Source organism: Melanotaenia boesemani, chromosome 14 (assembly GCF_017639745.1).
Source record: "Melanotaenia boesemani isolate fMelBoe1 chromosome 14, fMelBoe1.pri, whole genome shotgun sequence".
NCBI lineage: Eukaryota > Metazoa > Chordata > Actinopteri > Atheriniformes > Melanotaeniidae > Melanotaenia > Melanotaenia boesemani.
The window spans coordinates 10,716,222-10,740,712 of NC_055695.1; the positions used below are offsets into that span (position 1 = coordinate 10,716,222).

Sequence of the window (24,491 nt, forward strand, 5' to 3'; positions counted from 1 at the left end):
TTTGTGCTTCCAGCTGAAGAGATAGCCAGACCAAGGCGTGCCGTTCCTGCAGTTCCCTCTGTAGCTCCAACACTACAACCAGCACCACAACCCCCCAGGTATGGACCTTATTATTTGACCTCAGCCTTGTTAATTGGTTATAAGAACTGGGATTCGAGGCATATCATCCCTCAGACCAGCAAAGTGATGCTTCTGTTCAGTAATTATAAACCCAGAACACATAGCTATATTGACACCTCAACTTGTCATACCTTTGTTGCATCGTCTTGTAGACTAAATTTAACATTTTTCCATCACACAGAGGCATACATACCAAAATAATCAAATATACAAAGAATATATTTTTTGTTTAGATGGCTCCTTAAATTCATTAATCATCAATAATGTAAGTTAGCTTAATCCAAAATTAAGTTTAAAAAATATTTTAATCTTGGTCTTGTTGGAAGACAGGATCTTATTTTGGTAAAACTCTTGAAGTTACAATAGGAAGTGTTTTCTGAGATAATCTTGTCATATCTTCTAACAAAATAGCTAATAAATTTACAACATTCTGCTCAACCTTTGCAATCTCGCTATAATTTAGAAACTGCAGAAACTGCAGGCGAATTAAGTCTTTGCCTGAGGGAAAGAAGTCGTTGCAGTGAACCTATAGAACTGCTGCTTTATCCTCATAACAACTCTGCCTTGAGAACTTAATGGCATGTTCCTCTTGTGTTTCTAGATGTTTTTATAGTTGCTGCCTAATCTTGTTGGACGAGTTTTTGTGGTTTGTTGAAGTTCCAGTCTTTTTGTTTTCCAGCTGTTTTAGTGTTTATCGGTTTTGTCACTTTGTCCAATGAAGTTAGTTCAACAGTCATGAAAACTCGCACAAATTTGGTTTGAATATCTGTTGAGAGCAGATTATCTATCTTAGAATATCTCTAAGTACTGTATGACTTTAATGACATGCATCACATCCCTTTTTCTTCTCTGCTGTTGTAATACAAATTGCAGAAATAATTGCAACTTCTCTCTGTCTCTGTGTATGCTACCTCCAAAGACTATTGCAATGTAACTGCAGTGCATTTTTTTACATATTATAAAATCCTTTTAAAGAATGTATTTTAGGCTTCTACTTTTTTTCCCCTTTCCTTCAGTGTGTTATATAACTGTGTGCATGCAAAAAGTCTAACTGTGCAAAGTTGCACAGTTCAAAACAAAGAAAGTTTTTCTGTCTTACACAAGGAGCTGGTTCTGAAACACTGTTTATAGCTCAGTCTCCCCTTACTTTATTTGACAGCAACATCACCATGAAACATTTGCATTATGTCCGCCTGGTGGCTAGTTTGGCACACCTCAAAGAATAAGCAGCTGCCTGTCGCAATGAAATTTTAACTAACCAATCAGAGCAGACTGAGCTTTTCAGGAGGGGAGCTACAAAAGCTCAAACTACAGCAGCTGCAGCAGTTTACATTATGCAACAAAAGGATTATGTTTTTTCTTAATTCAAAAGTATGTTTTTGTAAAACCCCTAAATAAATGTATGAAGCTGTAATTGAGAATAATGGGGGCTTTTTTAGACTTGATTAAACAATTCTGGCTATTAAAGTTGTAATGAAATGATTAACCTGTCATCTGTGTGTCTTTGCTTGATCAGACAGCACAAGTGCAGTAGATGCACCACCGTATTGTTTTCACTGTAAGTTCCATAAATAACTACACCACTATATGTGTTGTCATTTGGCTGTTGCAGCAGTCAACAAACCCCAGTCCCTGAAGACACCACAGCCTTATTTGGGCCTCCTTTGGAAACAGCCTTCGGAGAGCAGAAAACTGAAGGTATCTTTCATTTTGTTCCTGCCTCTAAAAGAGCATTTGTGTGCTTATCCATATTGGTTCTTAACGTATGCTTGTATAGACTAATGTTACTTTGTTGTCAAACTATGTTAGCATTAAAATGGAAATAGCTTATTGAATATGCTAATTCTCTGTAAAGCTGTCTGTCAAGTCTTACTTGGCTGTGATAACTCCTTTCTTCTTCTCCTCACTCTTCCTCTCACTGCTTTCCAATAATTATTCTTTGTTGAGGCTCAGTGTGCAGTTGTGATTGCAGTTCATCTGTCCTTGCAAAGGTTAAAGTTGAAATTTGCCCTGTGAGGTCATGTTGGTATATATAGTGCTTGTAAATATGCAATCGGTTGTCCTAGTGTGAGATACCCAAGTCAAGTTTCAGAGAACCAGGGTTAATTTCTTAGGCTAAAGATTCTGCTTGTTAATATGCAGCTAACTAATGTTGAAAGAGAGCCACTCACCTGCTCACATTCAACCCCGTAGGATTTATAGATGCAGGCTGTTGAAAAGCTCTTAGCTGTTACATAAGTGCCATCTCAGGCATAACTAACATCAGTTTGACATGAAATCCTTTTACATGTTAATTCAGACAAGAATAACAGCTCTGCGTGTACTTATTTTCACCGTGTATGAGCAGCATGTGTAAACCCCTGAATATTAAGTGTAAGGGTGTGGAAATAATCCTTTGCCAAGGTTATTTGTACTTTAAACACTGATATATACATGTCTATTTAAATGTAGCTGTGATTAAACTTGCATCTTTAAAGATTTTAATGTTTAATTATCAGTTTTTGCGAAAGATTTTATCCATTTTTTACATCATCAGCCAGCTTAGAAACATTGAATTCCACAAAGCATCATAAAGATTGGATGCTGCAGTTTGCTTTTGTTTGTGTTTTTGTGTTTTGTGTGTGTGAACCACCACTGGCCTAATTTCTACAATTTCATTGGCACTGAAATTCTTTTACACTGACAAAAGGATTGTTGTTGCATTCATGTTTTTGGACACCGTCTGACTTCAGTCTGTCACTAGGGCTGGAAATCTGTTTACTTTAATTAAAAACTAGTCTGACATGTTGATCTATGTTAAATCTTTGTTTCCCTTCAACAATTTATTGCTTTTGAAACCCCCCAAAAGCTCATGGTCAGAATCAGATAAATATTTTCGCTGCTAACACCCTTCACGTGGCCTTCTCTGTCCCCTCCTGAACATAGTGGCTCTTTCTGAGTCTGATGTGTGGGGAACTCCTCTCTCAGAACCTGAATCCACTTTGACAAGATCCTTCCCCACAGGAAGTAAGTTTTATAATTCCCTGCACTTTGTGCCGCACCTCTTCGTGTCCCTGGAATGACTGCACAGACCCATCAGCTCACCTCATGAACTTTCTCATCATCCAACTAAAAAACAGACCTTCAAACTGTCCCTATTACACAACTGTGTGACCATGATGTTCTCCATTTCCTTTTTAAACAGATAGCTTCAACCTGTTTCATTTCACCAACCATTTCACAATGTTTAGTTTTGGTAAAGATATTTTATAAAGGAGAGGTTCAATACCTGGTTTTAATTTTGCACCAACCCCTTCTTCCCTTGCCGCCTTCGTCTTGCATTTAGCATGGTGGTGACTGGACTGTACAGTACTGTGCTGCATGGTGGATGGTTTTGGGGTTTTGCCTCCTCAAGTTACTGTTGTTTTATGTATTTGGCAGGTGGAGAAAAAACCTGTTGTATACAAATCCAAACATTCAGCTTTTTGTGAAGTGGTGTTCTGTGTTGTTTTATGCTAATCTATTACTCCCCTTTTATTTATTTCATTTGTAAAATCAGCATCATTTGCAGCCTGCCATAAACTGCAGGAATGTGAAGTGGTCACTGTACAAATCTCCAACAGTTACCATTTAAAATTCAAAGGACTGTTTGGTAATGTGTTTGCAATATCATTTTAGCTCCTCCTCCACTTCCACCCAAGAATGTCCCATCGTCTCCCCCAACAGCTGGATCTCCCACAGCAGAAAATGCTGGTAAGAAGTCTCTCTACTTCCTATTGAATCATACTGTAATAAATAATATGATCCCTGCTCCAAACTTCCTCTGTCATGTACTTGCCTGTGTTTATGTTTTATCTCTTTGTGCAAACTTAATGAATGCTTGTCCGCTGGTTGTCTCTTTTTCTGAAGCTCCAGCAGAAACAGACGATTCAGCCAGGAAACCTTCAATAGCTGATTTGGACAACATTTTTGGACCAGAGCAGGCTGCCATTGAAGACAAGGATACAAGTGACACATGGGTCTGCTTCAGTGAAAAGTCTCCTAATGGACCTCCTTTACCAAAGAACTCCACACCCCCCCTAACTTCCTCACCACCTCCACCAGAAGAACCAGCACCTCCTCCACCACCCTCTCCACCTCCACCTGAATCTCCTGCTCCTCCCCTACCTACATCACCACCCCCTCTAGAAGACCTACTGCCACCTCTCCCTACCTCCCCTCCCCCAAAAGAAGACCCTGCTCCCCCTCTACCAACCTCTCCACCTCCCTCAGAGGAGCCCACTGCCCCACCTACTCGTTCAGGGCCTCCCACACCAGAGGACCAAAATCCTCAGATACTGACAACCTTTCCACCCCCTGCACCAAAGGAGCTTGCATCACCTCCAGCTTCCTCCCCTCCTCCTCTGAGCTCACCTGACAGTGTCCTACCAGTCTCTGCTCCCAAAGTAGGCACCCCTCCTGCAGTGACTCCTCCCTCTATTGAACCTGAAGCAGTCTCTGTCCCACCACCCCTTGTCCTCTCTCAAGAGGAGCCGCCTAAGAGCACAGACGCTCCTCATTCCAAAGAGGATGTAGGTGAAAAAGTCACCTCTCCCAAAGATGCTAGCCAGGGGAGTCGGAGTACACCTCCACCCCCTCCTCCACCAACATACCGCACAGTGGTTTCTTCACCAGGACCTACATCTGGGGCTAGTGGAACAAATAGTGGTGAGTTGTTCATGATTCTGACTAGAATATAGTTAGAGAAGTTTCTCAGATACTATGTACGTCCCTAATTTAAAAAAAGTTAGGATCGCTGTGTAAAATGTAAAAACAAACAGAATGCAATGATTTGCAAATGTTATGAACCAATATTTTATTCCTGTCAGAACACAAATCACAACATCTTTCAACATCTGTTTGTGTTCCTCAGCACACATTTAACTGAGACATTTTATTATTTAATGGAAATATTAGCTAATTTTAAATTTGATTGTACATTGTCAAAGTTGGAACAGGAGCAACAAAAGGCTGGAAGAGTAAAAAGTACAAAGCACAAACTATGAGAGGATTTTAGAAAACAACTTCAGAAAAAATGCTTCTTGAGATCCTGAAGTTGTAAAAAATAAATAATTTATTCTGGACTTAAGATGTTTTGAATGACTTCTGAAAATTCATCAGTCTTTCACACAAGACTGATGAAGAAAATGTGAATTTGCTTTACACTGTACCTTTCACAAATTATCTTAACAGTTTCCACAGAAATAGAATTGGAAGCTGAAATTCATTTGGTTGTGTTGAGAAGTAATAGTACTTCCCGTTGTGCACCTTTACTAGAAGTCCTCTAGAAGACCAACCAGGGTCTTTATTAAATTATTAACAACAGGCTTTGTTTAATCATTAAAAAGTCAGTGGTTGTGACTTAAAAAATATAAGAATTAAATAAATAATAAATAAACTGAATTAAATCAAGTTTACTTAGTTATTGTGTACAGACTGAGCACAGACGAAGAAAAACCAGAACTCTGGAAGTAATTAAAGATGTGTGTGTGTGTGTGTGTGTGTGTGTGTGTGTGTGTGTGTGTGTGTGTGTGTGTGTGTGTGTGTGTGTGTGTGTGTATATATATATATATATATATATATATATACACACACATATGTGTGTGTGTGTTAGATAGGTAGATAGATAGATAGATAGATAGATAGATAGATAGATAGATAGATAGATAGATAGATAGATAGATAGATAGATAGATAGATAGATAGATAGATAGATAGATAGATAGATTCTGTGTTAACTGTGTTTTTGAACACTGTAGTAGTTCTCCAGTCTGACCAAATTGTTTTCATTTTTGTCTCCATTCTCCTCACAAACAGGTTCTTCTTCACCTGTACGGCCTGCAACTCCTTCATCAGTCAACCCAGCTCCTCCTCCACCTCCGCCTCGTCCTCCTTCACGACCCAAACTTCCTCCTGGAAAACCCACTGTAGGAGATGCGGTAAGATCGGACATTTTTGTGTCATTTCTTTATATATTATGTCTTCAATATAATCCTACGTCAGTGATTTATTTGTACCTAGCTGGAGGTTGACTTATTTCTCCTCTAAGATTCAGACTGAAGTTCTTTCAGAGTTATAAGAAGTTATTTCAATAATGAATAAATGACTCCCAGCAAATGAACTCCTTTTGCTCATTCTTCCCCATTTTAATATTTTCAGAATCGGCCCTTCAGCCCGCCGATCCACTCTGCAAGCCCTCCCCCTATTGCTCCCTTGGCGCGGGCCGAGAGCACCTCCTCTATCTCCTCCACCAACTCCCTGAGTGCCGCCACCACACCCACCGTCAACAAGGAGCTCTGCGTCTCTGTGTCAGGTGTGGACTCTCACCGAGCTGCTTAGCACAATGACCCTGCTCACAAAGACTTGCAGTCAGAACAGGTTTTTCAAACAGTCTGCTTATCATTTTACAAGCTAGCCCTGTCCTTATTTTTGCACTCATTAAGTCATGAATTTATCTACTTTTTTTTATTATTATTTGCATTTTTTTGTGGAAACTGTGACAGTTTCTTTACAAAATTACTTAGCAAGACGATTATCATCACGACTATAGTCACACCATGCACCATAAAACTCTGCACGTATTCTACCTCTACAGTATAAGAAGTAAACAAAAAATGTATATCTCAATGTTTATTCAATTTTAAATGGAAATACTTGACAATGTTGCTTCTTTGTTCTTAAACAGTGCATAAATATTGTGACTGATTTAGGTTAAAAATTCCTTTTCATACTCACACACATGCAGACTGTGAGTGGAAGGTGAGAATATAAAACAGGGGGTTCATTTTGAAGTACAAACATTCTCAACAAGCCCTCATTTAATGAATTAGCTTCACAACTATAATTACTAATCCTTGATCTAACTTTAGTCTCAGTGTTAGAAGAATGCATTGCACATGAATACACACTCTGGAGGCAGCTGCTGTTTAACAAAAATAATAATATAGTCTCAATTTAAGGATGCTCTTTAAACAGGTCTCAGGACCAGACTGAATAAACTGCCATCCAAGCTAATAAAAAAACATTTTACAAGTAATGAGATTTTATGTAAAATCATCAGTATACCTCATTTTTTGGCATTATTTACTCATTTGATACATTGCTTTTGCTGATACACTGGAAATCTGTTTAGTTAGACAACAAGAAAAAGGTCACAGGCACTGTTTAAACTGAAAACTGTCCCATTTCCACTTCCTCTGCATCACACTTTGTATTGAAGATGTTCATTTTTACAGCCTCATTCTGTATGCATGTCAATGCTTTGTTATTTTAATTTATTTTTTCTTTTCTGTTTTGTTTGTTTTGCTGTTTGTCCTTTTATTTGTTCTTTGGCTTGTCAGAGGAGGATGTTTATGTAGACAAACTGCCCACCTTTGAGAGACACTTTGATTCATTTGCAGGTATGGTACAGTTTCCCTCTGAGAGAAGACGGGGGACATGTTGTATGGAATACCATCTGAGTAATTATTTAATGCACAAAAAAATTAAAATTTAGATAAATGAATAACTGTGCCTTTTGAGAAAAAAGAGTGAAGCAAATATAACTACATATACAGAAGCTTATTTAGTTTAATTTAAATAAAGTGACATAGCTATCTGGCCGGGCCAAATAAGGCAGCAGCACAAGAGGGATCAGCTCTGATCCAACCTTTCTCTGCTGCTGTTGCTTTTTCTGATCCACTCAGATAAACGAGCTTTGTCATGTGAGTGTTCGTCATAAAACCAAAAAGGAGCTGGAAATTCAACTTGACTTTTGAAGGTTAAATTTTCCTGGATTGAATAAATAGTGGCACTCTGAAAAATGTCATTACTAAAAACACTACATTTTCTATGGCACATGCTTGCATTCATTTCAGGATTCATTTTAAATGTGCAGTTTATTCATTTATTTAAAAGTAATATTTATCTGAGGATTCATCTCTTCATGTGATATTGACTCAGTGGTAATTCATACAGGCTGGAGTTGCTTTTTGTGAGTTTTAAAACTGTTTGATGCTCTTTACCCAGAGTGTTCTTGACATTAAGGGTAAAAGCCATCATTGCATGTTTTTAGACCCTTTGAATGAATTTCAGTCATAAAATGTAGGTATTCAAACGGTGAACACAGGTCTTTTTTCTCCATATTCTTAGACTTCAAACCTTTTCTGGCAAAATATACATCAGATTGTATAACATATCTACAAAGGCCATCTCGTTGTTATTGTTTAGATACCTACTGACTTCAATCATCTTCATAAGGTTTTTCATTCAGATGTCGGAACATGCCACACATTCATGTTTTTCATCTTAAGTGTGGCAGCATTTCTCAGTGAATCATCATTTTTCTTGATTGTGTTGACCTTCCAGCTCATACCTTCTCGCATATTTCTCAGACATTTAATACTTTTCAGAGTCTTCATCTCACCTATCTGCATATCTTTCTCATTTTCCTTCTCTTTCTGACTTTTTCTCTTGAATGAAAATATAAAAGATAGTGAGTACTTTCTAAAAGAATTTTATAAAAACAAATGTCTTCCCCATTTACATCTGCACGCCTGTGAGACTTTTCTCTCTGTTTTCTTTTGACTGTGCACTGGTAACTATCTTGCTATGTCACCATGGCAACCCATCTTTCTCTCTTCTCTTCTCTTAGCAAAACATTTTTTATGCTCAGAGTTTGGCACGATCTCTCCCAGAAACCTTTGCTCTTAAGTTTGCACCACAGAGAGAAGTGTGCTGTGTGTTTGGTGAGCGTGTCTGAAGAGTTCTTCATTTCTGGGCTCTTGAGATCCATATCGTCCGTCTTCCTCTTTCACACTTGCATTAAAAGTACACATTGTCACGTATACTGTCAGATCATAGCCTCGGCTTTTGGGTTGTTTGAAGTCTGGCATGAGAATTAGGCCAAATTAGACAAGCAGCTGTTTGGTATTCATGTCCTCTTTCAACTGGAGAGCATGACACAACCTCCAGTTCAACCAATACGAATCAGACTGTGACGCCTCAGTCAACTCCCACACTTGAGCCCTGACTGCCACTTTATTACACCTGTCACTCAGGCACTTTAGCCATAGAAACCACCAAACACAGCCCCCCCATTAGAACACCTGCCCTTTTGTTCTCCACATGAAGCACTGCCCTGCTCTCATCATTCCATCACCCGATAGTCTGCTTGTCCAGGGAATCATCCATCAACATACCTTTGCTCAACAACAGCATGAACTAGAAACATGTCTGCTCTGCTGGGATGTTTGCCAGGTTTCCTGCAGTAGAAAAACATTTATTCCATAAAGTTAAACATCCCATTGTCAAACTTATTATCAAAAAGCAAGTAATGTTAATTGCTTTACATTCATTTAGGCTTTCCGTAGTCATACTGGTGCTGCAGACCATCTCAGGGGCTGGAAAGGTCTTTTCACCTGTTACAAAAAAATATTTCTTCTTGATACTTAAAGTTAAAGGATATCAGTAATATAGGAGGTCAAATAGTTTATTTTTGCTTTGGAAAGTTACTCATTTGGGTGAAAAGATCCAGATCTATATGAGTAGCAGCAACTTACTTTGTGGTTAGCTTCTCAGTGAGGCAGGGTTATCTTTTCCTTTCATTCACAAATTTCCTCTCCTTAATCTTGTGACCTCAAGATGCTTTCCAACAAGGTCAAAGAAAAGAACTGAGAAAGAGATGATAGATGTTTGTTCGACAAACCAAACATACCCATGATCTTTAGAATACTTCACTTCTCTAGTTTCCAACCTTTTTAGCACAAACAAACCTATTATCTTTTTTTTTATTATGGGTTTATTTTGTTTAACCCTTTAACAACCTTCTCTTGTGTTTTACAGATCAAATTCTTCTGTGACTACAGTTAATTAAAAAAAATTGATTTTTACAGTCCTTGTCCAAAGGAAAAGAAAAAATCCAACAAAATCTTTTTTCTGGCTTTTTTCTAAGTGTAAACTTTAAAGGGTTAATGCCATGGTTCTACCATTTTCTCTTCATATCTGTTTAAATGTTTTAGGGTTTAGTTTTGATTTCCCAAAAACAAAACATTAGAAAATATAGATTATTTTTCTTAAATATATTACAGAGACAGTAGCAAGGGAAGCAGAAATATGGTTTGGATGTTTTATCTCAAACTTTTCTCAGTTTTCTGAGAGTTTAGTACCTTTTTTTTTTTTCTTCGAAATGACAGGAACTTGTCTGTCTTTTTGCAACATATGTTGTTGATGGAGAAATAACTGGAATTTCTTTGTCACTTATTTGTTGATATACAAGCAGGCTTGAAAATCTGGGGCTCAAGTCCAACCTAAGAGCCATTTGGAAAACTCTTGGTTTCCATCCAAGGCATACAGCCCCTGAAATGTGGAACTCAGCACCTCTCTGTGCACCACAGTCTCTTCATCTTCCTGCTGTCCCCTGGATTCAGTCCCATGGCTGCCCTCTGCAGGGCGTCTTCATCCATAGCCATCATCCTCTGTTTCATAAGATCTGAAGGACAATATGAGCACAGACAGATTAAAGAAAAGCATTAGAAAGAAGCATTTACTGTGAAATTTGCATTATCTTGTTTCTTGAGTTGGACTCTGGTGGATGCCCCTGACATTCACATCATATTGTCTCCTCAGTAGACTCTGAGACTCCACCCCCCCGACACCCCCTCTGCTGTCTCAGTCAGCATCCAGGAGCACACACCAGGCTCCCATTCACTCCACCTGAATCCAGCCTTGTCTCATGCACGCAAGCATCCACAAGGAGCATCCCATGTCTCCCATCTTGTCACGTGTGGTGACAAGGTGCACTCAGTCCCTCCTCCCCCTTCAGCCTCCCCCCCCCACGTTTCACTTCACTGTGACGTGTGATAGACCTGTCATGTGAGACTCACGCTACTGTCCTTCTCTCCCCCCTCCTCACCCTCTCCTCCTCCCATTCATCCCTCTACCTCCTTCCCTCTTCTCTTCTCTCTGACCCCCACCACCCTCCATTCCTCCTTCCCTCAACCCCACACAGAGAATGACCAGCCATCCCTTGTATGGTTTGACAGAGGGAAGTTTTATTTAACCTTTGAAGGTAAGTTTGTTCTAAACCAGGGTAGCGTGCACGCACACGCGCACTCTTCCGAGGCTCATTTGTGCAAGCTTTGCTTCTTCTTGGGCCCGCCCTGCCCCTCTTCTCCTCCCTGTCAATCCCTCCATCACCTAACCATCACCATGCTGATTCCTGGCTGAGCCCCCCCCCCTTCATCTGCACTCAAATATCTGGTGTAATATCTTTAACTTCTTATTCATTTTCATTTCATCTGCACTTTATTCCCTGAGGAGTCATCATTCTTTGTGCACTTTACTAATAACTTTTTCAAGACTTTTTTCCTTGTTGGCTTTCTGGGTTTTTGTTTTAGTTCGGCCTCTCGGTGCTCTCTGATTTTCTCTGATCTTGTCAGAATTCAGCTTTATGAGCACATCTGTAGCTTTCTCTCTGTCTGCCTCTGTCTCTTCTTTGTCATCCAGCTATGCTGATTCTGATAAGAGAAAATGTCAGCGTGTAACATCCTGTGCAAAATTTTGGAAATTTAAGGGAGATATTCAAAGTAATTTTGTTGTAAAGCTTCACAGTCAAAGAACAGAGAGAAACGGGTATCCTACTCACAGAAAATGTGCTGTTGTCATTTCACCTTACTAACTCCAGTATTTGTTTTCATTTTAAATAGCTGTAAAATTTCATTTCATTGTTGTGGTTTGCACATCTTTTAGTCTTCATTTCATCCCTGAACTGTTGGATAGGAAGAGTGCAGAGTCCTGGTTTGGAATATGGAACATATATGATCTATTACAAGGAGAAAAACTTAAGTGATGAGTAGTAATTGAACTCTTTTTATTAAGTTGTAGACATTGTTTGAGTTTGTGTCATTCTAGATTGTGTTTGTGTGTCTGTTTATGTGGGTTATAGGCTGCTCCAGAGGACCAAGTCCTCTTACAATGGGTGCTCAGGACACTCTTCCTGTGGCCGCTGCCTTCACAGAGACAGTTAATGCCTTCTTTAAAGGAGCAGACCCAAGCAAGTACGTCCTCACACATACACACACAACTGATTACAGTAGATATGCATAACCACGATATGTCTGTCTTTGATTTGTGTTGTTTTGGTCCATTGATTCAGTTTATGCAACAGTTTGAAAATGATAATGCTGGATGTAGTTTTCTAAATTACTGTTAAATGTATTAAAATCTCGTTCAAAATGTGGGATATTAAGGTTAATTTAATAATCATCAAAGAAAGTGATATATCAAGTAGCATTTCATATTATTATAAATTACTACTCTATCGTTAAACCTATTTACAGAGCACATCAACATCTGCTTACAATTCTGATGTGGTGTGTAGTGCTAAATAAGAAGGTTTAAGCTAGCACAGAGCACAAACATAAAGTTGCATAAGTATCAAACATTACTTATTATGACAATTGCCTGTACTACGTCTGGTAAAAGTTTGCACCTGTGCAATGTAGCTGAGCAAACAGTAAGTGAGCTTGTTCATTGCTGGATGTGCAATGCTTCGATGTGAGTTGAGGCGTTGAAATAAGTGACACAGTTGTTTTAGCAAACTGATTTAACATGTTTCACATCATGACGGTGCTTTGATATTGTAGATATGTGTAAGCTGTGATTTATAAATCCTCTAAGACACTTATTTATCCACTAGTAGAAATAAGTTAAGACTGCTTCAGCTCACAATTATTTCAGAAAGGAAATTCAAAACCGAAAAAAGAGAAATAAACAAACAATATTTGTGCATAATTCGTCCTTTCTTTTCCTTTCAGGTGTGTTGTGAAGATCATAGGTGAGATGGTTTTGTCGTTTCCGGCGGGAATCACACGGCACTTTGCCAATAACCCGTCCCCTGCTGTGCTAACCTTCAGCATAACCAACTACAGCCGACTGGAGCATGTGCTGCCTAACCCCCAGTTGCTCTGCTGGTAATGTCATCACTATGAACTCACCACCCTTTTCTTAAAAAAAAAAAAAAGAAAGAAAAGATGTGCACTTTTCACTGAAAGCACTATAACCTTTTGGGAATTGGGATCACATTAAAATTCATCACTGACTGAAAACCTTTCTGAAAACTGATCATGTCACAAGAGACAAAAGGCTTCAAGAAAAGTGCTAAAGAAATCTGCAAGCTTCCTTTCCTTTAGTCACTCATTTTTACGTGTAGTTCTCAACCTTAAAATTTTAAAGCAAATACATTTCTGAGAGATGTATTATTTAAATTTGACCCAATTAAAAGCTTAGAAAACTAGAGCCAATGCAAAAGAAGAAACTACTAATTGTGGGCTAGTTCATTATCTTTAGTAAATTAGCCTGGAAACATATTAACATGCATCACCTCATGATGATGATGATGATGATGATGATGATGTTCTCGAACTAATAAATGTAGAGGCTTACCTTAGATCTGCATTTCAGTAACAGTAATATTTTGTAAAGTCTGAACTTCAAGACAGATATCAGCACTTTACATTCTGTTATAACTCATTTCCACCTCTCTGTTTCCATCCACCGGTCAGTCATGTCAGACTGTGCTGAGGTGTAGGTGTGATTTTAATATTTAATTGTTAATATTTAATTATTTAATTTAATTTATGTAATTAACTGCGTTAATATTTTTAACTCATGTGCAGCATGACAAGCCCCGTACATCTGTCATTTCTCTGTTATGACGGCAGGAAGTGGAGAGACGAGATTAAAAAAAAAAAAGATGAGCCACACCCACACATTTCCCACATTTTTTATTTTTTTATTTTATTTTATTTTTTTTCATTTCTTTTCTATTTCATTTTAAAGCCCTACTTAATATTCAGTCAGAGAACTCAGTCTGTCTTCTCGGATTTGCAGATCCATTCTGCAGCACACAGAACACATCTGATGGATTTGGAAAGGAAAGGCCTAATTGTAAAGTTGCCTTTGGAAGCAGCCATGAAAAATTATAACTTTGTATCCCTGAGAAAAGTGTTAAAATAGTCACACACACTGTATTGTGGAAAAAGAAGTGGAGAAGGACGTAAAGTGGCCCATAATGATGAAGCAAATGTGCTGACCAAATTTATCCCCTGACTATAAATCTTATTAATGATGTGAGTTTCACTCGCAGAGCTCGTGTGATGATGTGAGGTAATAGGTTATAAAAGCATATTCAACATGACTTTGCAGCAAGCTCTATCTTGATTTTCTTGTTATTTCAGTCCTGATATTTAATTCTGTTGTACATAAGATTTTATCATTATAAAAATCTTTTCCATTAAACGAGTCCTGCACACCCCGTGTTTAAAATGTAATGTTGACAACGAATGCAAACTCAGTTTAATGTGTAAAAATGGGCATAAAAGCAGATAAATTGCTTAATGAAAATAAGGAGGCATTTATCATGAGTGCTCAACGACATTTTTAAATAAATATAAAAATAAGTAGGAAATAGGTGATTTTACTTGAAAGTGAATTAATGGTAAGTATATCACTGTGGTTTTTAAATTAATGTAAAAATATTAGTAAAACTGTTTCATCAATTGTTATTTTCTTTAGTGAAGTCTAGTGAGATCACTTCAGATCATTACAATGAATAAAAGTTGAGTCATCATGCAGCTTTTCAGACAAACCACCTGCTTTTGTTTGTGGCATGCAGCACATGTAAAATAATAAATTATGAAATTACACGTCATTATGGCCACAGAAAGCTTATTAAATACGAACAACCTCTGACTTCCAACCTTTACTTTTTTAATACACATATTATGCCTTTATTGTCAGTATTGTGATAATGCTAACAACGCTTTCATTCAGGCTGTCTGATTTTCTTTCTAACAAAACCATTTAATCTGAGCTGCATTGTCAGTGTTGCGCCGTCCTGTAGTTTGACTTTCAAGTTTTGTTTGATTATATTGGCACACATTAGATTCCATAATGATTGGACCTATTAAAACAGTGGTCTTTTGATTAATTAAAATATTGAATAACAAGAGTTTTAAAAAAATCTTTTATTTGATTGCTTTTCTATATGCTTCCTCACCAGTGACACCACCACACAAGCCAAGGCCAATGCCAAGGACTTCTGGGTGAACATGCCAAACCTGATATCTCATCTAAAAAAGGTGTCAGAGCAAAAGCCACAGGCAACATACTACAATGTGGACATGCTCAAGTATCAGGTAAGTTTGGCCATCTGAAGTTCTTACAACCCAAATACTCCAATGTTTCATCTAAGTTCAATCAATACTCATTTTTATTTTCTTTCTGAGAGTTAAATAAGCTTCAAAGACAATAAGTTGGAGTCAAATCATAGAAAAAAGCAGTAATAGCACTATGTTGTGCGTTTACTCTTGTGTCTATGAACAGGTATCAACGCAAGGCCTCCAGTTGACTCCTCTGAACTTGGCGGTGAGTTGGAGATGTGAGCCCACCAGCACTGACCTGAGAATAGACTACAAATACAACGGGGAGGCCATGTCAACGCCGATGGCCCTCAACAATGTCCAGTTCCTCGTCCCTGTCGATGGAGGCGTTTCAAAGCTACAGGCTGTCTTACCTCCTGCTGCATGGTACGGTGTACACAGTTTACAGACATATAATTAACCAGTGTATGGTTAATGACCTGAAATGGGCTATTAGGCATCGCATGAAACAAGGAAAAGAGTTGCTCGTCCAAATATAGGAGTAAAATTAATATTTGCTTTTAGTTTATATGTGGAACTAAACAAACATTATAATTAGGTTGTATCATTTTGTATTTCATAGTCTCATTTACTGGTTTTCTGTATTCTTTTCGATTCTAACAGGAATGCAGAGCAGCAAAGAATCCTGTGGAAGATCCCTGATATCTCCCAAAAATCTGAAAATGGAGGTATGAGAGAAATGTGTTGTCATCAGTTCAAATCCAGCAGTCTTGGACAGAAAAAATAATTCAGAGCTTTTGTAACCAAATACAATCAACTGCAAAAAAAATGAAAGATTAGGATGAAATTCACTCCCCGCCATTGCTGTTACATCCAACGTCTGCACACCAACCACCAACAAGACAACTTGAAGTGATGCAGAATCAGATGGACAGTGCAACATGTTTTTAAAATAAGTTTTTGGACAAGTAAACCACATTTGTACAAATATTAATAAATAGATAGATCACCTTTTAATTAGAGCCATTTCAGTCAGTATAAGATGCTAAAAATGCTTCTTTTGTTGTATTGACCATGATTGTTGCTCTGAGCACAGTAACTGAAAGGTTGAAGCATTGTACCAGAACATGGAAAGACCTGATGAAAATAAGGAGGCATTTATCACGAGTGCTCAACGACATTTTTAAATAAATATAAAAATACGTAGGAAATAGGTGATTTGAATGGGGATTTTCTTTGACCTAGCTGAACTAGATTCAGAACCATGGCTCATGGATTCAGCTAATCAGGCCAAGGAAGGAAAAGTTCAGGTGGCCCTTAGGAGAAGCTCTATTTAAGGCTAACAATGCCCCCTTCTGTCTGTCAGTGGTGCTACACTTTCTTCACAAAAACCTTGTGATCACTGCAGTGGCGCCTATCTGCACTGTTTATCTGTAGCATCCTCTCATATCCTCTCTTATTCTCTGGGGCTTAAAGAAATCAGTCCAGCAGCATCTATTTTCACATTTTTAAATATCCTGATTTGTACTTCAGACAAAATGATAACTCATGACATCTAGGTAGGCTCCAGTCCCCCACCCAGTCTAGGACACTGAACTAGATTCTGAACTATTTTCAGGTTAAACAGACTCTCTGAGCAGTTCAGTGTTGCTTCATTTATACGTGGATGTCCTTTTGAAAGTTGTTCTGTATTCACATTCTGTCTCCAGGGGTGGGATCATTGCTAGCGCGTTTCCAGCTAACAGAGGGTCCCAGTAAGCCTGCTCCACTGGCAGTGCAGTTCACCAGTGAGGGCAGCACGCTGTCAGGCTGTGACATTGAACTGGCTGGACCAGGGTATCGCTTCTCTCTCGTCAAGAAGAGGTTTGCTGCAGGTCAGTATAGAATCTCAGAATTTATTAAAAAGCAGAAATTAGGTTTTAAATCTTTTTTTTTTTTTTTTATCATATCCATCAAACTATTCAAGAAAGTGCATTTGATCTCAAAGGTAAATGTTTGAGTAAATATGATTTTACACATATAGTATTATGCAATATGAGTTATGGATAAAGTTTCAGTATGATGAATAGCCTAATGCTACTTAAATGATAAATGCTTTATCTTTGGCTAATGTTCAAAATTGTGTTTTATAAACACTAATACTTCTACCCAGTGTCATACATGTACAATCTGAATTGGTGAGTTAGGCTCTGTCCTAAACCACAGAACAGAAAAAACAAATATTACACCAGCTCATATCCGAACAACTTCAAACCAGACACCGCCAGCTTACAAATGTAGACTAAACAAACCTTAATCCTCCCTCACAGGATGGACTTGTTCATTCAGAGAGTGAGTTTGCATCAGCATCATGAAGGTTTCGAAAGCAAATCATTTAATCTGTCAAACTCTGCCAGTTTCAAGCTAACATGCTAACAAGCAACATAAATATCAAACGTTAACTACTCTTCACATTCTGATATAAGTCTGTATAGGATGTGTTTTTGGTTTTTTGTTTGTTTGCTTTTAGTGGGAAAACCATATGGATAAACATTAACCACAGTGGAATGTTTTTACATTCTTTAACATCTTCATAGGAAAAGTTGAATGCATTTAAAATTATCAATAGATCTATAATATAGCTATAAAGTGCTTTGATTTGTCTTTCAGGAAAATACCTGGCTGACAACTGACCCACACAACTGAAAGCCCCGCTGTTTAACAAAACAACTACAGTGGACTGGAGCTAGCACCAAGACCAGAGGAAATACCCTCCCCTTGACACCAGACTCGCTCCAACCTTTTCTGATCCCACATGACAGGTCCGCAGCCTACCCAGCAGTATTGTATAACTTGCATTTAGCATTGTGGAACTGTTTTAGGTCATGTAATTATTGTATTTGTATTCATCTCATAACATCCGTGTTGCTGCAGTTAGACATCTGGATTCTTCCCCTTCTCTAAAGTCTGTGCCTCTGTCTCCATCTTCCTCTGGTCAATGTGTGGTGGTGTTATAAAAAGTTTCACTGCAGCTGCCTGACTGAAGACACTGAAAATTACCCTGAGTGACATGGTGGTTATTGTTTTCTGTCCTTAAAAAATATTATTAAATAAGATCTTTGTGCTCAGACATGCATCTCAGCTTCTGACACATCCAAAATTAGACTAGGCAGAATTGAAGTGGGCTCAAGAACGGTTCATAGTAAGTTACGATTAAAGCCTGAGACACCTGTGCTTACTGTTTTATAGGACATAAACCGTTGTCAAATGATCTGTGTTGGTGCTTTTGTGTGGTCAGATGAAACGCAGAATCAAGTAAGTCTGGTACAACAGGGTCACATGACTTTAGATCATCCTTTTTAATATTAATGTAAGTTTATTTCCCTGAACACACACTGAGGTTTTTAGCATGTTAGGCAGCTGCAATGATGAGTCAGTTCACTGGTTGCAAAATTATAAAAAAAAAAAAAAAAGAAAAGAAAAACAAAAACACGTCCTCTCGTCAGAACAAAAGAGGTGTATAAAGTGTCATTTTAAATCACTAATATATATCTTAAAGGGCGTTTGGTGTTTTCCTCGTATTGTTGAATAGCCTTTCTGTTGTTACAGGGCAGCAGTGTTAGACTCCAAAATACATGACAGCATTCTATTTTTATTTATTGATTTGTTGTATAAAAATGTGATTCTGTATATGAATAGAATTTGAATGGTATCACACAACTCAGAACCCTTAAAGGTATAAATATTTGAATTTTCTCTCTTTTTTGTTATCTGTGTAGTTGGGTAACCTGTGTACAGTATGAGGTATAATTTTTGAATTTATTTCAGATATAATTTTTTAACTCAAGCGCAACAGAGGATTTGAGCTATATATGGGCAGGGGAGGGTTATTTAAAGAAAAAGATAAATATCTTTCTGTATGCTGTGCTATGCTTTGTGAAAGCAGTTATTATAGACTTAGTTATACCATGGGCAATGTCCACACTTTAAACTTGCTGTGTGTATGTGTTTTGTTTTTGAAAGCTCAATCTAAACAGCTAGCCCCTTGTTCCTCCAGCGCTCCACGTCCTTCAGCTTTTTCTCCAGAGTGTCTCATTCTCAAATCCAAGACCCCAAATTCACTGTCTTATAGATGGCAATGGTAGTTTGTGAGCTTGTCTTAGTAGAACCAGAATAAGTTCAGTTTCTATCCAAACTAGTGGTGATGGGGTCCGTCACTGGGATGAAAGACTTACTGGAGAGCAGCAGAATGACATCATGGACTGTCACCATAGTGGCCACACAGAACATAATGAACTGGAACTAGCTTGTTAGTGGCAATTGAAATTTCAAAAATGAAATGCTTACATTTACACCTTGAAAGAATTAGTTTGACATTTTGGGAGATACAATGATGAAATTATCAATTTATTTTCTTGTAGCTATCTGGAAATTGTTTACTTACTTAGCATAAAGAATGACTTCTTGACTGCAAATTCTCTTTTTGTTCTGCACGGATAAGAGGTTGTAGTTTTAGTTTTATCATCTACCTCTACAGGATGAATAGTTGCCACTTTGGCTAATTCTTTTCAGCTTCTGTTGCACAACCATTAGGTTGAAGTTATAATTTGTCCTCCACTTTTTAAAACTAACAACATACCCTTTAACTTTAACCTCAGATGTTATCTGTGTTGCTCCTTATCTAATTAAATTTAGCCTGCTGACACGTTTAAGTCTGATGGGTAACATGGTAAACGCTCCTGCTAATAATTTGTGTGTTAGCATAGGTATTAGCACATTGTAGAAAGCATTTAGCTTAATGTGCCACCTTCCTAAAGTACAGGAACTACTCTTATGCCTTGTTTCTTTTAGACAAAGCAAAGATAGCCGTTTCCCTCTGATAACAGTCTTAATGCTAAGCTAAGCTAATGGGGCAGCTTGCTTATCTTCATGTTTAACTGACTGAATTATGTCAAGAAAGCAAATGTGTGCTGTACTTTCCCAAAATGTCAAACTATCCTTTCAAATGTGACAGTTAAAGACAAAAAAAATTGTTTTTTCAGCTGCACAGGTGAAGTGCTGTGACCATGGTACCAATATTAGAAGAGGATTTGTTTACTGGGATCCGTTTGTTTAATTCAAACCTCAAACCAGAAAGGGAGTGATTCATTGCTCCTAGTTCCTTCATCCACCTGCAGTTGCTCCTCAGCTTGTTCAGCCTGTCACCTGTTTCAAACCTGTTGTCACCTCCCTGGTACTTAAACTCCTAGATTACACCCCCAATCATCCAGCTAGTGCTGGAATCCATGGCTTTATTCTTCATAATTGTAATGGTCTCTGTGAGATGACGTGATTTGAATGAAGGTGTGGAGCAAGGTTAAGTCGACCAAAATGTTTATTTTATTTTTGGGATTTTTTTGTATTTTATGTGTGTACCCCAGACAGTCAGTCCTCTGTTAAGGAGAATAAGCTGAATATTTTTAAAATGCATAAAAATGAAAAAAATATTATATTGTTTAATGTGAAAAAAAAACACTGTGCTGATGATGTTATACTTCCTGAACGCTCTGACACTCAACACGAAGAACAAAAAGTGTGTGTGAAGTGTAGCTGAAAATCTCTGTACTGTACTCTTTGTTGGCATTCTGCTTAATGTAACCAATCACAGAGCTATCAGAACTGTTGCACAAGCATCTGTGGCTGAATTTAGAACAAAAAGACAGTTAATCTCACACCAGTACTTCTATTCAATTATGTAGTATTTTTGATTGGATAGTTTATAAATATATGTAGTTATTTCACATCTGGGATGTGCAATTAAAATGAAGTTCTTGCTCTGGACCAGATTTACTTTTTCACGTACAAACCCAGTCTGAGGGGAACAACGAAGTTGCTTTTTGTTAAAGTAAGGCAGTGATGATTGGTGCCATTTAGTTACTGATAATGCATTTATTCTGTGACATTTTTTTCGCGTTGATAGGACGACTCAACATGCCACCCTCTAATGTTACCCTCTGTTTAAATTGTGAGCCATTCAGTGCAACAGTCACTACAGCATTATCTACCAAAACCCCATCCTGCACACCACTCACCATGTATCTGTTTTAATTTATCAAAAGGCATCACAGAACTCTTTGTCTTTAGTTGCTAGAATACTATTTGCATTGTTTATTAATGAAAAAAGGAACAAATCTTGTATTTTCCAGCTCTTCATCTCTGTGGTGAATTTGTCCTGCAGTAATTCAGTATTGCATGCAGAGCATGCAGTAAAAGGGTGGGGCATCTATGATGATAGATAGTACTGAAATGACATGTTGTGCTGAGTGTCAGTTACCTTGTATTTACGTTGAGGAGAGCAGGGAGTGTGTTTGTGTCTGCTAGAAGCCAGAATGCTTTGTGAGTCTGTACTGTTAACCTCAAACACCTGCGCAAGCTGTTTGTACTGGACATAACAATGCTAAGATGAACTGAGAAACTTAGTTTGCTTCTTTCCGAAATCAATAAAAGTTATGACTGGACGCTTTCTTTATGCTATTTATTTAGCTTTTATATTCGGCAACTTTATCCAGTATCAACCATGATGTGATAGAATGCAATGACGTTATATGAAGTCTCTTATTTCATTCACTCTGCATGTTATTAGTTCATTAAATGGCCATGTCTCCCATAATTATGTATCAGACTGAACAAAGAGCATCTGCAAGTAGACCATAAGGTCTGTTTAACAGAAGGTAATTGCTGTGGTTTGGTGAGTAAATGCATACAAAGTCTCTGCAGTGGGCATCTGTGGGAGTGATAATGAACAGGGCCAACAATATTCATAGCAGGTGTTTCCAAAAAATGAATGCTACTTACTTTATGATCCATCTTCTACAAAGCCTTATAATCAGCAAAGACTTTTTTTTTCATAAAATAGTTTTCAAATTTGCTTAAGATTCTGCACTTTCTCATTGCAACAACATTCAAATGCTTAAATAACCCATCAGTTTAAAGATGTATCGAACACTAAAACGCTAAAAACGGGCAACCACAATAAATGAAATGATTAAGCATCAGTGAGTCTTTTGTTTATTTTTATGTGCCACAAAGATCTTCTCTTTCCACAGAAATACCTGTAATGTTAAAATCACCACACAGAATATACAAGCCCTGTGCAAGAACATTTATTTGACAATGGTGAAGTGATAGAACACAGTTCAAGTTTCTTATGAACACAGAGCAGAGATGGAAATTCTACAGAACTTTTACTCTGTGGATTTACTCTACACACATGTGCAGGAAATAGCCTGGGCTGAAATGCTTTCTCTTTACACAGAATCTGATCTGCAAGCGGTACAGTCCTGCACGCTCTTGTATCTCCTATTTGAAATGTATATTTATGGTTATACGCATCTCCCAGCAAAGGTACAAACATACACATTTACATATTCCCCACATTCACATGTATAGACATCACAAATCGTACAGCGATCATATTGTTAAAAGTCAGCATGTGATTCAGGTTTGGTTTTCTCAGATTTAATTTCTTTTAAAAGTAAGGCAAGATGGGAGAGAACAAAGTCCTTTTTGGTCATTTTGAGGATGAAAATAAGAAGCAAGGGGTCATCATCAGCAGAGGTAAGTAAGGTCACTCTTTCTGCAGCCAACCTGACAGCACATGGTGGTCACCATGTTATTTATGTCCCGTTTGGTCCACTCTGAGCCTGGGCTGCTGAGGCTCTCCAGGCTCTGCTCTCCTGTAGGCAAACCTGGAGCAACAAAACAGAAACGCCCACTGGCTGAGAAAACATTGCAGATTTTGCCTCAGTGACTCCAGCAACATGGATCACAAATGTATTGAACCACTAGTAAAGTGTCACATTAACTGGAACTATTTACCCTCACCATTAATGAGGGTCTTTGTTTTTACATCAGTTTCCAAGGTTGTAATTAACGATTTACTGTGTTCATCTCAGTCTGAGTAATTCCTATTTATTTTCCCATTTATAAAGGAAACTCTAAATGACTCTATTTAAATCAGTGCTATTTGTCCTCTACAGCATCAGTTTCCTCTTTAAAATTAGCACAGCTAATATGCTAACTGGATTTGTCTGAGACAGTAGGAGAGGGGCTGCCCAGGGAGCAGCCGCCTGCAACAATTTAATGATATGTGTCCTCTTTCCAAGAGGCCCTGTGTGGAGACGCCGTCATACCTACATGTCCTGCAGACAACTACTAACACACTGCAAAGACAGACAGCATATTCATGAAAAGCAAAGGAAAAATACATGTCAGCAGTTTGCATACATAATATAGCTCTTCTGTGCTGTTTTATGATCTATTATAGTAAACAAAAACAGAGGAAACTAAATATCGGTGCATCTTCTGCAAACTTTGAGGAATGAATTAACTATTCATAGGAGTCATATTGTCAATAAACTATACAGATCAAACAGCTGAAACTAAATTCCCACTTCTTTCAACACCGAACAACTACTACGTTGATAGGTTTCATGAAAATACAATTTACTGAGTTGATTGAGCAAAATTTACAGGTTACGCTCACGAGGTGATCTTTGTTTTGACACCAGCAGCAACATTTTTTAAGCTTCTGTTTTAAAAATGCACAATTTCCTTATTAAGATTGTCAATCATTTTGAGGAAACAGAAAAAAATAAAATGTGTTATAAGTGTGTATGTCCTATAAAATAACACAGCTGGAGATGACTTAAAAGAGTTTGAAAACTCACTCCTTGTGCACATGTTCATGAAACAGTAAATAAAATAAATTAAATGGCTTAAATAGGGAGAAAAGGGGGGAGGGGGGCTTTTCCAATTGTGGGAGTTCTTGGTAGAAATAAAAGCATATTTTTCTTACCATTCATGTCTGGCTCACTGAAGAATCTCCTCCAACGTGAGCCTCCGCAGGTGTAGACGACAGCCCTCAGGAACTCCCGACCACAGAGCTTCACTGGGTTCACTTCTGCTCTCGCCTGGTTCACACATACCACTGCACACAAGAGTAGAGGAAAAACCACCAGGGCGCGCATGCTGAATACCAGACTGTCTTTTTTGGGTTGATTGTTGCTCCGTCAGACTCACTGAAGATGCTCTATTTTAGTTTTCTGTCTATTATTTTCTATCTTAATCTTTTGCAGGCTGGAGCACAGCTGGTCCACTGTTTGCATCTCCTTGTATTATATAGCATCCACCTTAAAGTTAATCACTGCTGATGATCTCTCCACCTCCCTCTCTGACTGGCCCTTAGCCCAACCC

At 38.0% G+C, this 24,491-nt stretch overlaps 2 protein-coding genes and 1 long non-coding RNA gene across 11 annotated transcripts in view; 1 reads left to right on the top strand and 2 right to left on the bottom strand.

The window, feature by feature from the left end:
* The window catches only part of sgip1a (SH3GL interacting endocytic adaptor 1a), a 75,461-nt gene extending 55,169 nt beyond the window's left edge, over positions 1-20,292 (top strand). For 5 of the 9 annotated variants that reach the window (XM_042005567.1, XM_042005570.1, XM_042005571.1 and 2 more), the window contains 15 exons: positions 14-98; positions 1,733-1,818; positions 3,046-3,126; positions 3,778-3,852; positions 4,009-4,806; positions 5,956-6,077; positions 6,298-6,451; positions 11,126-11,185; positions 12,062-12,173; positions 12,933-13,088; positions 15,179-15,314; positions 15,502-15,704; positions 15,942-16,006; positions 16,988-17,152; positions 17,928-20,292. In XM_042005567.1, coding sequence (XP_041861501.1) covers positions 14-98; positions 1,733-1,818; positions 3,046-3,126; positions 3,778-3,852; positions 4,009-4,806; positions 5,956-6,077; positions 6,298-6,451; positions 11,126-11,185; positions 12,062-12,173; positions 12,933-13,088; positions 15,179-15,314; positions 15,502-15,704; positions 15,942-16,006; positions 16,988-17,152; positions 17,928-17,950 — 2,321 coding nt within the window. In that variant the 3' untranslated portion in view covers positions 17,951-20,292. The remainder of the gene's footprint in view (positions 1-13; positions 99-1,732; positions 1,819-3,045; positions 3,127-3,777; positions 3,853-4,008; positions 4,807-5,955; positions 6,078-6,297; positions 6,452-11,125; positions 11,186-12,061; positions 12,174-12,932; positions 13,089-15,178; positions 15,315-15,501; positions 15,705-15,941; positions 16,007-16,987; positions 17,153-17,927) is intronic. The other 4 variants (XM_042005569.1, XM_042005572.1, XM_042005574.1 and 1 more) reach the window with 4 other exon arrangements.
* Positions 10,247-20,410, bottom strand: LOC121652676. The gene is made up of 3 exons (XR_006012667.1): positions 20,323-20,410; positions 11,478-11,484; positions 10,247-10,259 (listed from the first exon to the last, which is right to left on the bottom strand). It is a non-coding gene; the product is annotated as an uncharacterized LOC121652676 (long non-coding RNA).
* A 1,992-nt stretch (positions 20,411-22,402) lies between these two features.
* insl5a (insulin-like 5a) lies at positions 22,403-24,340 on the bottom strand. The gene is made up of 2 exons (XM_042006798.1): positions 24,094-24,340; positions 22,403-22,984 (listed from the first exon to the last, which is right to left on the bottom strand). The coding sequence occupies exons 1-2, from the start codon at positions 24,263-24,265 to the stop codon at positions 22,845-22,847; spliced, it is 312 nt and encodes a 103-aa protein (XP_041862732.1). The 5' UTR covers positions 24,266-24,340; the 3' UTR covers positions 22,403-22,844.
* Positions 24,341-24,491: the final 151 nt, after the last annotated feature.

Excerpts from the sequence above, each read along its gene's own strand:
- insl5a (XM_042006798.1), bottom strand. The coding sequence starts at position 24,265 with ATGCGCGCCCTGGTGGTTTTTCCTCTACTCTTGTGTGCAGTGGTATGT. Across the intron at positions 22,985-24,093 it reads CAGTGAGCCAGACATGAATG|GTTTGCCTACAGGAGAGCAG; the intron begins GTAAGAAAAATA and ends TTGTTGCTCCAG.